Consider the following 13,251-nt stretch of genomic DNA (forward strand, 5'->3'; position numbering starts at 1 on the left):
AATAAATAAATCTTTTTTTAAAAATGATAATCAATGGAGTTTGGTGGGCTGCAGCTGTTGGAGGTTGAGGCAGAAGGATCACTTGAGCCCAGTAGACAATACAGACCAAACAAAAATTCATGCACACTTACTAAGTTCTATTTAAAATTCCACTCATAGCAATGAGATATATATGTGGCTCTTTGGTTTTATGCTTTATTTTTTTTATTCAGTATATTATATATCTATGGATGCCAGACTTACCAAACTCACAAAAAAGTAGAACAATTCTGGTCTCATAAACCTAATGTCAAGCCAATTGGGATGGCACACATATTTAACCGAGGCAGAGGCAGAAGCAGGCAGATCTACCCTGATCTATAGAGGGATTTCCAGGCCAGCCAGGCTATACAGCCTGCCCACCTGTATAATTCTAGCACTCCACAAGTTGACTGAGCAAGGAGCATTAAGATAAGCCTGGGCTAATGGTAGTGAGAACCCTGTCTCCAAATTAGAAACCTAACTTTTTATTTGTATATTTTGTTTTTTGAGACAGGGTTTCTTTGTGTAGCCCTGTCTTGGAACTGGCTCTGTAGACCAGGCTGCCCCGGAACTCATAGAAAGCGCTGGAATTAAAAGCATGAATTGTCACTACCCAGCTTAAAACCCAACTTTTCATACCAGACATAAATATCTTCCTCTAATTTCACAACACTTCTATCTTTTGATCTTACACATGGAGTTTTATACTCCTTAAAACTTTGATCTGGTAAAATGGCACTAAAAACGGTAACTGTTTTAATACTAGAAGGGAACTGTGACACATACCAGTAACTCCAGCTACTCAAGGTTGAGAGAGAGGAGTACCTGAAGCTTGAGATCAGTTTGAGCTACAGAGTAAGACTATGTCTCAAAAAAAAAAAAAAAAAAAAAAAAAAATCTACAGATAAAACTTGAGCACCACAAGCTACCTAATATACAATACATATGAGCTAAACTCCTAAGACTTCCAAGTATAGGAGTAAGACCTATTGAATCCTTAAATCCATTTTTTTTTCTTCAATATGTATTGGTGTTAGGGGGGTGGGGTAGGGGAATAGATGCCCTGAAGCCAGATTTACACAGAACTGTGAGGTGCCCAAAGTGAGTACTGAGAACTGAGCCATCTCTCCAGACCACTCTTTTTTTTTCTTAATGAATTTAACTCCCACTCAAATTAGTCAATGTCAATTTAGAATATTAAAGTGTACAATAAGTAACTACACACTTAACTTTCAAACAAAGAGTTCTGGCTGAACATGTGGCACATTACCTATTAACTGTCAGCACTTAAGTGGTAAAGACAACAGTGGAGTCTCAAGATCAGCATGGGCTGTATGAGACCCTATGTCAAAATTTTTTTTCAACTTTTTTACATTTGCCTGAAAACAGGAGCATGTGTGCCTCAGTGCTTATATGGAAGTCACCTACAGGAATGTGGAGGTCGAGCTGAAAGATGGCTCAGAAGTTAAGAGCACTGACTGCTCTTCCAGAGGTCCTGAGTTCAAATCCCAGCAACCACATGGTGGTTCACAACCATCTGTAATGAGATCTGATGCCCCCTTCTGGTGTGACTGAAGACAGCTACAATCTACTTATATATGATAATAAATCTCTTTTTAAAAAAGGCATGTGGAAGTCACCTCTCCTACCATATAGTTTCATGTAGTTTCTGGAGATCAAACTCAGGTCACAGGCCTGGTGCTGATTGTTTTTTACTTATTAACCCATCTCTCCAGCTCCTCAAAAAAATTTTTGTTTGTTTCACATAAGGCTGTAGTCTTCCTTGGCTGGTCCTAAACTCAGAGATCCACCTGCCTCTGCTTCTAGAGTGTTGAGATTAAAGGTGTATACCACTACACGCAGCTCAAAAAACTTTTGAAGCATTCTGATCTGTATCTTTGGATACAACTAGGTATTTTCCATATAGGTAAAATCCAGAAAATCACACACTTTGGCTACTGGCAAAGATAGGTCTCTGCTCAGCACGAAATGGTTGGGAAGATCCCCAAAATCTTCCCAACCTTTTTGTCTGAGATAGCAACAGGTTGCAAGTAAATAGTAAAACTAACCTAACACCACTCATTTCTTTCTTTAAAAAAAAAAAGATTTATTTATTATATATAAGTACACTATAGCTATCTTCAGACACATCAGAAGAGGGACACTGTAGCTGTCTTCACACACACCAGAATAGGGCATCAGATCTCTTTACAGATGGTTGTGAGCTACCAATGTGGTTGCTGGGATTTGAACTCAGGACCTCTGGAAGAGCAGTCAGCGCTCTTAACCACTAAGCCATCTCTTCAGTCCACATCATTCATTTCTTTTTCTTTGCAAGACAGAGTCTAACTATACAGCCTGGCTTTGCCTCCCAAGTGTTGAGATTATAGGTGAGATTATAGCCCACAACCTTACCTAACCTCTTACCTACCCACTCTGTAGGAGAGAACAGTGAATAAAACTACAATCAGGCAGTGGTGGAGCATGCCCTTAATCACAGAACTTAGGAGGAAGAGGCAGACAGATCTCTTGAGTTAGAGGACAGTCTGGACTACACAATGAGTTCCAGGACAGCCTACACAGAGAAACCCTGGGAAGACACACAACTGACTGACTGACCACAAGCCCAGTGCTCTGTAAATATTCTTAAAAACTATTTCTAGTGGACTTGGTAAGTTGTTCTTACCGAAGTAGCCCATTTATTCAGTCACCAAAGACGTACCTATGCAAGAGGGATTACTTCTACTATGACAGGACAACTAGTAAACTAATATTTAAGAAACTGACAAGAATTGTTGCTCTTTTTCTGTTGTTTTGAGGCAGGGTCTTGTGTAGCTCAGGCTGGCCTGAAACTCACTATGTAGCTGAAGATAACCTTGAATTTCTGATCCGATGAGAAACATCACTGCTGGAATTACTGATATGTACTAACTACCACAACCTGGTTATGTGGCTGGGAATCAAACCCAGGGCTGTTTCATGTATTCCCAACCCAAGAATTAATTTCTCAGTTGTCTGATTCCTCCTCACCTGCCCTTCCATAAAAATCAGAGGAAAAAAAAAAAATGGTACAGAAAGGGCAAATAATTGTTTTAGTAAAATAGGCCTGGCAGTAACACACAAACTTGCCAGCCGGCACCTGGGAAGTAAAAACAGGATCAGGAGCTCAAGGTCATCCTCAGCCAAACAATATCTTTTCTAAAGAGAGAGAGAGAGAGAGAGAGAGAGAGAGAGAGAGAGAGAGAGAGAGAGAGAGAGAGAGAGAGGAAGAGGAGGAGGAGGAGGAGGAGGAGGACAAGGAAGAAGAGGAAGAAGAGGAGGAGGAGGAAGAGGAGGAGGAGGAGGAAGAGGAGGAGGAGGAGGAAGAGGAGGAGGAGGAGGAAGAGGAGGAGGAGGAGAGAAGGAGGAGGAAGAGGAGGAGGAGGAGGAGGAGGAGGAGGAGGAGGACAAGGAAGAAGAGGAAGAAGAGGAGGAAGAGGAGGAGGAGGAGGAAGAGGAGGAGGAGTAGGAAGAGGAAGAGGAGGAGGAGGAGGAGGAGGAGGAGGAAGAGGAGGAGGAGGAGGAAGAGGAGGAGGAGGAGGAAGAGGAGGAGGAGGAGGAAGAGGAGGAGGAGGAGGAAGAGGAGGAGGAGGAGGAGGAGGAGGAGAGGAGGAGGAGGAGGAAGAGGAGGAGGAGGAAGAGGAAGAGGAGGAGGAGGAGGAGGAAGAGGAGGAGGAGGAAGAGGAAGAGGAGGAGGAGGAAGAGGAGGAGGAGGAGGAGGAAGAGGAGGAAGAAGAGGAAGAGGAGGAGGAGGAGAAGGAAGAGGAGGAAGAAGAAGAAAAAAAAGCAGAGGGCCTGAAGAGAGATCTCAGCAGCTTGCTGATCTTACAAGAGGGCTAGAGTTTGGTTCCCAGCACCCACATGATGACTCCTAACTGCCAGTAACTTCAAGAGTCCAGAGGATCTAACTCTCTCCTCACCTGGCTCCTACACACGCGGTGTACATACATAAACTACAGGCACATATCAATACACATAAAATTAGTAATTTTTTTTAAAATTCAAGGATCAGCAAGATGGCTTTTAAGCACTTGCTGCCAAGCCTGATGACCTGAGTTAAATTAACAGGGTAGAAAAAGAAAACAGACTCCTATATGTGGTCCTCTGATCTCTATTTACTCATCCACTTGTGGCTCACTGTGGCAGAGAAATGCCCACACAGATAAAGACTTTTAAAAATATTTGAATAGGGGCTGGGGATTTAGCTCAGTGGTAGAGCGCTTGCCTAGGAAGCACAAGGCCCTGGGTTCGGTCCCCAGCTCCGAAAAAAAGAACCAAAAAAAAAAAAATATTTGAATAAACTATAGTCTCTATGCACTTGAAAATACTTGGAAAAAAAAAGCACTTGGCCTGGGAGTGGGGAGGTATCTTCATTCTGTCATTAGCCACTCATCTTTCTGAGTAGAGAGAATGACCTCAACTTTTACTACAAAAATTATAACCGACAAACCTGAGTTTTTTCCAAACTATTTAGCATATCAATCATGACCACCTTACAAATAAACCAAGTTTTGCTAAGAGGTACACGTATATTCCTGTTTCCTCTAGAAAGCAAGTATCTCCAGCCTTGTAAACTGCTACTCCATAAAGCCAAGTGTGCACCTCAGAGTATCCTCTACCCAAGAATTCAATCAGAGCTCATACAAAGTCTTCATCCTTTCCCCATACACCCTCATTCAGCCAAGATATAAAAGCATCTGAAACATGGGCAACATTTATTAACAACCTATCTACATATTCCTTAACTATATGTATAAGCCATTCTGCTTCATATTTGTGTGTGTACAGGTCATAATGCTAAAAGATAGTAGAACCCATTGTTTGTTTTCTCCAGACAAGGGTTTTTTATCTTGACTGTCTTGGAATTCAGACCAGGCTGGCCTCAAATTCACTGAAAGCCTCCTGCCTCTGCCTCCCAAGTGCTGGGATTAAAAGTGTGTGCCACCACGGCCAGCTATAGAATCCATTTTTAAATAGGAGCTCTATCGAAAGTCAAATTCAAGTTCATTTATCACCTAATGTGTTGGCTGCTTAGAATCAAATCTCACACATCTCAGTAACAGTGAAAACAACAAAGCATGTCAGTGAAAAGAATGTCAACTTGTTTTAGTTTACGCACTGTACAAACTTTCATGCAGGGCAAATCAAAGTGATGATTTTGCAATTATTCTTTATAACTGCTTCAAATCTCAACTCTAGACTTAGGCATTCATTTTTGAAATAATTTAATCACAAACATCAGTTCTCAAGAAACACGATGTTTAGGAATGCACGTTAAACAAAATAAGTGTACCCCTACTAGCCAAAGAGCATTTGAATTTCTCTACCAACTCTTAAAAATGCCATACTAACTTCTCATAGCAATCCTCCACATCCAAACTCTTCTCAAATTAGGGGGATCTACTAGAAAGCAAGAACAACACCAAAAAGTGTGTGCTTTCCATTCACGTGGCCAATTTCCCAACAACGGAGTGTACTTCAAAGAACGCATCAACTTCTACTGAAATACAAGTTTTATACATTTAGGAATTTCTAGACACTGTGTTAAAACTAAGTAGTCTCTGAATACTTGAAGCCTTTACTCAGCAAAGAATGGGAACCTACATTAAGTATAACCAGTCCATTATCAGAAAGACGTAACTAGAAATAACTTTTCTTTCGTGCTAATGCTCTTAATATTTTAAATCCAACCAGATCCCAACTCTGCCATGCAAAAGGAAATTCTCTACTCCTGAGAATCCAAATTCACTCCAAGTGCCCAGGGAAATTGCTGTTCACCAGAAAAACTATATCTGCAGTTTGGGAACACTTAAAATGCCCCAGTGCCAGATTGGGTCGATTCCATTCACAGTCCCACAATTTCATCTTCTGATCGACTAACGTCCTACCTAAGTCAGAAGGCTTCGGTAGGAGTTCGGAGCTTTTAGAATACACCAAGTAACACGTGAGAGTCCAGAAGGGCACAGAGTTAAGGTGGTCTTTGGCGAGAGCACTGGACAAGGAGGAGCCGAGGAGTTAATGGGTAACAGAGAGGGTTCCTGGACCTCAAATCTCAACTCGGAGATAGACAGCAGCGGAACGTCCTCCTCCACCCAAGCTTAGAGCCACTGCTCCAGCCATCGGGCAGAGGCGGGCAACCCAACACAGAGGCCTCGGCCGCCAGTGGCTTTCCTGCCGAGCCAGGCCGGGAGGACACCCAGGAAGCCGCGCCCGGCTCCAGGGACCGCGGGCCTAGGCCGCGCCTCCCAGTCCCGCGGGCCTAGGCCTCGGCCAGCTCCAAGCGAAGCTCGACGCGGTCACCCACCTGGGTTGCCAGTCATTCCAGCTCCGCGGGTACTTGGTGCCGCCGCCGCCGCTGCTCAGCCGAGACCCCGGGGCTCTGCGGCTCATTACCTTCCCCGACACGACATGGCCAAGCGCCGCCGCCCGAAGAAGCGCGAATCGCCGCCTGAACCGGCCGCCGCCGACACTGCGATCTGGCCCGGGGCTGAGGAGGAAGCCGCGGAGGGGGCGGCGGAGGGCGGGGGAGGCGGACGGCCGTTCCGGGTTCCGCTGGAGCCCGCAACGCAGGAGCAGGAGGCGGGAGCGGCGCGGCGAGGGGGAGGCGGAGGCAGGCGAGGCGACGTCTCTTCCAGGGCAGCGCGCGGCCCGCGACGCTGGGGCCCAGGAGGACGAGGACAGCGAGGAGGCGGTGGCGGCGGCTCCTCACGCTCACACGGCCACGGCTTCCCCGCCTCCCGGCTCCGCCCGCCGCGCCGCCGCTGCCGCACGGCATGCTGGGAGCGAGGGGCGGTGCCGACACCCTAGGAGCCTGGGGAGGGGCGGGGCTAGGGTAAAAGGCGGGGCTATTGGTCACAGAATATGGACTAGGGGCGGGGCTTATGACAGGGGTAGGGTCACCTAGGGGGGCGGTGCCGGCGCGCCCCAAGCCTGGAGAAGAAGGGCGGGACTTGTTGGGGCGGGGTCTGTGGCTGCTGAACCTAGAGAGGGGAGGTGCGAAAGGCAGAAGGCGGGACCTGCTCGAGAGGCACCAGAGTGACAAGAGCCAAGGCTTCGCTTCAAGGCGAGGTCCGCGTAAAGCCAAAACGGGTGGGGGTATGTGGAGAAGGCGAGAACTACTTGAGGGCAGGGACACAAGCAGACTCGGCTTCCTGGGCTGCGGCTCTGTCTGCGGGTGGTGGAGAGTGCTGTAGTTCCGCCGCGGGGCATCATGGGAGAGGGGATCTCCACCCCCGGGCTACACACGCCGTCCCATACACTCCGAGGACCGGCAGTCAGGTGTGACCAGGCGCCCAATGGAGGACGGGAGGGGGGCGTGCCCTTGAGCGCTGATGCGCGCACACAGACGTGCCCTTGGTGCTCACGTGCATCCACCTGCCCGCTGTCCTCTCAGAGAAAAAGTCGGAATAGTAAATTCGAGGAAGGGGAAACGAAAGCGACACCTTTTCAACCCCCACCTGAAATGTCATGTAGTCCTGATACATTTTTTCCTAACGTGAAAACCAACCCCTGCTTCTTGCCACATGAACTGTGCGCTCTGTAATCCTCTGGTTCCTTCTAGTAGTAAGTGGCTCGTTACCCACACACTCCTGAAAGAATTTGATAAAGCATTGGGCACATTGTGAACACTATATACTCCTTTGCATGTCTACACGTGGAGTTCAGAAAACAACCTCAGGTGTTGCCTCCAGCTACCTTGTATTTTGAGGTAAGCTCTCTCACTGGCTGGCTGGAGAGCCGCAGGAATCTGCCTGTCCATTTCCTCAACCCTGGTTTTACAAACGGTGACACCATATCTGGCTTTTTTCAGGTGGCTTCTCTTGTTTGCAAGGCAAGCACTTTAAAGACTGAGCTATCTCCCTAGCTGCAGGCTCATCCTTAAAAATAGTCAAGATACGCACTAAGCAAGTATTTAAACCTTTTCCGCATAAAGTTTTTAAGCCATCAATCGTTTGGCATTGCAGGCAGAAGTATGTATATATTACTTAAGTAGTTCAAAATTGTTACCAAGGACATGGCTCAAAAAGTAGAATGCTCGAAGCAGTAGCAAGCTCGGAGCAGTAGCAAGCAGGAATCACTGGGTTCCATCCCCAGCGCCACATAAATGCAGCATGATGACCTGTCTGTAACCGCAGCATTTAGGAAATGGAAACCGGAAGTTGTTCAGGCTTACCTTTGGCTACTTAGTAAGTTCCAGGCCAACCTGGGCTACATGAGATCCTACCCACCCAACCCCACAAAAAGAAAATTATTACTAAAAGTACTTAACTCTGAGGCGATATCTCCCTATGAGTATATCCCTTACATTTTTCCACTGTCTGATCCTCGAGCATGCCTACAAACCCCTCACTAAAGGAGGATTCTGAGATCCCAAAAGATAATCAAATGAGATTTTTTTTTCTCTTCCTGTCACCCACATTGCCCACCATTGCAGAAGAAGGGGAAGTCTTCTGAAAAAATATGATCTTTGACTCAATACAGAAATTCCCATAAGGAATTGGCCAGCCCCAGGCCCGGTCACCAACCTACTATAAATAAATAAATAAATAAATAAATAAATAAGCAGAGAAAGCAGTTCAGTGTTGCATCATTTTAGTCACCGACCATGTTTGAGGCCTCCCATTCAATCCCCAGCACTGTAAAATAATGATACTTAAGTAAGATTGATGCTGGAGAGATGGCTCAGCGGTTAAGAGCGCTGACTGCTCCTCCAGAGATCCTGAGTTCAATTCCCAGCAACCACATGGTGGCTCACAGCCATCTGTAATGGGATCCAATGCCCTCTTCTGGTGTGTCTGAAAACAGCTACAGTGGACTCACATACATTATATAAATAAATAAATCTTTAAAAAATGTTTCAATACTGACATTACTCTGGGCACCTTCAGAAAACTTCTCACTGAAGAGAAGATACAAAAAAGGGTTCCACCAAGTGCATGAATTAAAAAGCACAACTGGGCTCCAACCCACGACTCTCCTGCATCAGCCTCTTGAATGCTGGGTTTGCAGGCATGTGCCATCATGGTTTTATAAAGGTATTCTTGTTTTGTTACTTGTGTGTTTAATTACAGAAGCAATGATAAACACATAGTCTGGTATTTTTTTAATATTTATTTTATTTTTAATTATGGAAGTAAAGAATAACACATATAAGTACAGCTATCCTATTAGTCTAAATGAGGATATTGGATCTCCTGGAACTGGAGTTATAGGCAGTTTGGAGCCAGTTAGTGTGGGTGCTGGGAACCAAACTCAGGTCCTCTGTAAGAGCCGTGTATGTTCTTGAGCCTTTTATGGTAAAGTTCACCTTTAAGCCCAGGACTCAGAGGCAGAGGCAGGGAAATTTCTGTGAGTTTGAACCTATACAGAGAGTTCCAGGCCCGCCAGGACTACATAATGAGACATAATGAGTTTATATATTCTTCTTTTAAAGAGAGGAGTACAGATTCTTAACTGCCGAGCCTTCTCTCCAGTCTCAGTCCTTAGTACATTCTAATATATCATCTAGTCACAATTTGTTCTTTTAGTCAAAATTCAGCAAATTGAGAGAATACTCAATTTTGACAATAATTTGACAATAGGACAGTCATCAACACCCAGCCCTGAAGAAGCTTAGGGAGAGAACACTAAGGGCAGGACCTACCACAAGATCTGACTGAAGTCCTCCAGTTTGTTCATGTCCCCTCTTACATCCTGCTTAGACCAGCTCTCCGTCTGGCTGCAGGTGTCTTGTGCCCAACGCCATTCCTCAGTTCCAAGTACTGGGTTTTAGATTGTTTCCCTCACAGTGTTTTTGTTTGTTTGTTTGTTTGTTTGTTCGTTCGTTCGTTCGATTGTTTTTTGCCAGAGTTTTATATAGCCCATACGGACTAACGTTTTGTTTTTGTTACTAGGCATCAAACCCAATATCTCATGCATACTAGGCAAGGAGTCTACTGCATCCCTAGTTCTTTATTTCAGAATTCCTGCTTTTTATGCTCCAGATGAATTGGTCCTGCCTCTTTCTCATTTCAACCCATTAAGAAGTGCCTTATGTGTCCAATTCATCTCTTTGCCTCCCTTAAGTAGTTGATGCAAATGATGAGCATGATATGTCAATTATTAGAACCCTGAATTGATTAACAGTGGAATAACCAGAACCTTACTTAGACTTCAAAGAAAAATTTCACAAGTCTCTTAACCTTTTCAAGTCACAAAATGCAATCAAAGCGATTCAAGGGATGGCTCCAAATTCATACTTGGACTTAAATAAGAAGAGGGGGTGTTGGCAAGCTCCTGACTCTTACTGTAAAATGGAGATGTTAGTTGTACCGGCTTCTTAGAGACTTTAAGCAGGTCCATAGAACTAGAATCAGAAATCCACTGAGGTAGCTCAGCAGGGAAAAGCACTTGCTGTCAAGACTGAAGAACTGAGTTTGATCCTGGGGTCTACTTGTTAAAAGTAGAATACCAACACCGGCAAGTTATCCTCTGACCTCCAAGTGTGCTGCAACATGTTCGTACAAACACACACTTGGGGGGAGGGGCACATACAGAGTAAATAAATAAATTTTTAAAAATCAAGTCTGTAGTTTTTCTGAAGCATATCGCTATTAGTTTGACAATTGGAAGGTGTATTTTAAAAAAAGATGACTAGCAGAAATTATATCCCATTGTTCAATTCTTATCTTTTTGGGGGGTGTGTGCGTGTGTGCGTGTGTGTGTGTGTGTGTGTGTGTGTGTGTGTGTGTGTAAACGTTTGTGGGTGCTTCACCTTAGAAATAATTAACTGTCACAAACAGTGCTAACAAAGGGCACTGTGTATGTGTGAGAGTGTCAGTCAGCAGAACTTTCCTAGAAAACACTTTAGCAGTTTCCATCCCAATGGTTAATATTCTTTCCCCAATAATGCTGCTGTGGGAACCTATGGTGCAGGAACTTGCTGAGCTGGTACTCGGTGTAAAAGCCTGGCCACCCGAGCTCCATCCCAGGACCTACATAATGGTGGGAGACCTGACTCCCATAAGTCATCCTCTGAAGAAATGTGTTTTTAAAAGAAAAAAGAATAGCCTCATCTCAGACTCACTGACCAGAATCCTTGAAAGCAGGCCCCATGCATCAGTAATTATACTTCCCCAGGGCAGCCTTTGTGTATACATTTTCAAGCACGTGAAAGTATTCAAGTGTGCACACCCATGTGTGCTTATCAGAGGCCAGCATCACCCTCTACCTTACTGCCTGCTGCTTTGGTTAGGCTGGCTACTCAGCAACCTCTCAGAGCTCACCTGTTTCCATGCCCCTGTGCTGAGGTCACAGGCACGTCTAGCTTTTAATCTACAGGTTCGAACTCAGACCATGCTTTCAGAGCAAATGCTCTTACTCCTTGAGCTCCCTCCCTAAGGCATTCCCAGGGGTAGCCACCTTTGAGAACCCTTTAACAGTTCTCAGGACCTCTCAACCCCACCTCCCTCCAAGTACTGTGAATTATAAAGGCAATGATAGACCACTGGAGGATAGGGGAATGGAAATTGAGAGCCTGTTTTTTTTAAGGTTATTTTATTTTGTGTGTATATGGTTATGGTGGGGGTATGTGTACATGAGTCATGTGTCCTCAGAGGCCAGAGGTGTTGGATTCCCCTGGAGCTGGAATTATGGGCCCTTGTATGTCTCCCTACAGGGGTGAACTTCAGTCCTCTGCAGCAGCAGTATGAGCTCCTAACCTCTTGTCTTAGTTAACTTTCTACTGGTGATAAAATACTATGGTCAAAAGCAACTTGTGAAGAAAAGGGTTTATTTCACTTATTTTAATATATAATATTATATATAATATTTAATATACTTAACCATCACACTCCATCATCAAAGAAAGTCAAGGCAGAAACCTGGAGATGGGAATTGAGCAAAAGCCATGGAGGAGTGCTGCTTAATGGCTTGTTGTTGTTGTTGGCTCAGCCAAGTTTCATTTTTTAAAAGATTTATTTATTTTTATGTATGTAAGTACACTAATCACTGTCTTGAGACACACCAGAAGAGGACATCAGATCCTATTACAGATGGTTGTGAGCCACCATGTGGTTGCTGGGAATTGAACTCAGGACCTCAGGAAGAGCACTCAGTGCTCTTTTTTTTTTTTTTTTTTTTGGTTCTTTTTTTTCCGGAGCTGGGGACCGAGCAGTCAGTGCTCTTAACTGCTGAGCCATCTCTCCATCCCCCTCAGCCAAGTTTCTTATATCATCCAGGACCATCTGCCTAGGAATGACACTACACACAATGACATGGTTCCTTCCACATCAGTGTTCAATCAAGAAAAAGCCCTACAGACTTGCCTACAAGTCAATATTATGAATGCCTTTTCTCAATTAATATTCCTTGTTTGGCTGGGTGGTGAACGCACCTGACTTCAATCCCAACACTCGGGAGACAAAGGCTTTCTCTGAGTTCCAGACCAGCCCGGTCTGACTTCCAGGACAGCCAAGGCTTTTCCACAGATAAAACCTGTCTCAAGGGGGAAAAAGTTTCTTCTTTTCAGATGTGTCTAGGTTTGGGTGAAGTTGACAAGACCCAGCCAGCCCTCCTCTGCGCACTCCTGTTCTTACTGCTACTTGAATATTTACAACTATTCATGTCAACTATGAATTACATAAGGTTTTCAAGGTTTCTTCCTCACTTCTTTAGGTGGTTTGGCATTCCTAGCTCCACTAGCATTTTCCTACCCCATTCCTGTATTAAGGATGGAATTTCTAATCCTCAAACATTGTCTGTCCAGCAGCTGGTCCTGTTTCTTTTCATATGGCACTGAGGATTGAACCCAAAGTCTCTCACATCCTAAACAAGTACTCTACCACACTACTGATCCAAATTCCCAGCCTCTGTCTCTCTCTGTCTCTTCTTTCTTTCTTACTTTTTATTTTTTGTTACTTGTTTGTTTGTACCAGGGTTTCTCAGGGTAACCCTGACTATCCCAGAACTCCCTCTGTAGACTAGGCTGGCCTCAAACTCAGATCAGCCTGCCTCTGCCTCCCAAATACTGTGACATCGTGTATGCTACTATACCCTGCTTTGTTTCTATTCTTTTTAATTTTGAGACAAGGCCAGAGAAATGGCTGGTGGTGAAGAGAGCTTTCTGCTCTTCCAGTGGATCCAAGTTCAGTTGTCTGCATCCATGTCAGGTTGCTCACAAGAGCCTATAACTTAAGCTCACGGGGAGCTGAC

At 44.8% G+C, this 13,251-nt stretch overlaps 1 protein-coding gene across 2 annotated transcripts in view; it reads right to left on the reverse strand.

Annotated features, from left to right (window-relative positions):
- The window catches only part of Smg1 (SMG1, nonsense mediated mRNA decay associated PI3K related kinase), a 101,809-nt gene extending 95,017 nt beyond the window's left edge, over positions 1-6,792 (reverse strand). The window contains exon 1 of one of the 2 annotated variants that reach the window (XM_087592724.1): positions 6,365-6,792. Coding sequence is in view for 1 of the 2 variants with exons in the window: in NM_001427295.1 (NP_001414224.1) it covers positions 6,365-6,450 (86 nt within the window). In the remaining variant the exon portion in view is untranslated. 2 annotated transcript variants of the gene reach the window in all.
- Between the last annotated feature and the right edge of the window lie 6,459 nt (positions 6,793-13,251).

The sequence above is a fragment of the Rattus norvegicus genome, chromosome 1 (genome assembly GCF_021556685.1).
Source record: "Rattus norvegicus strain SHRSP/BbbUtx chromosome 1, alternate assembly SHRSP_T2T, whole genome shotgun sequence".
Classification (NCBI taxonomy): Eukaryota; Metazoa; Chordata; class Mammalia; order Rodentia; family Muridae; genus Rattus; species Rattus norvegicus.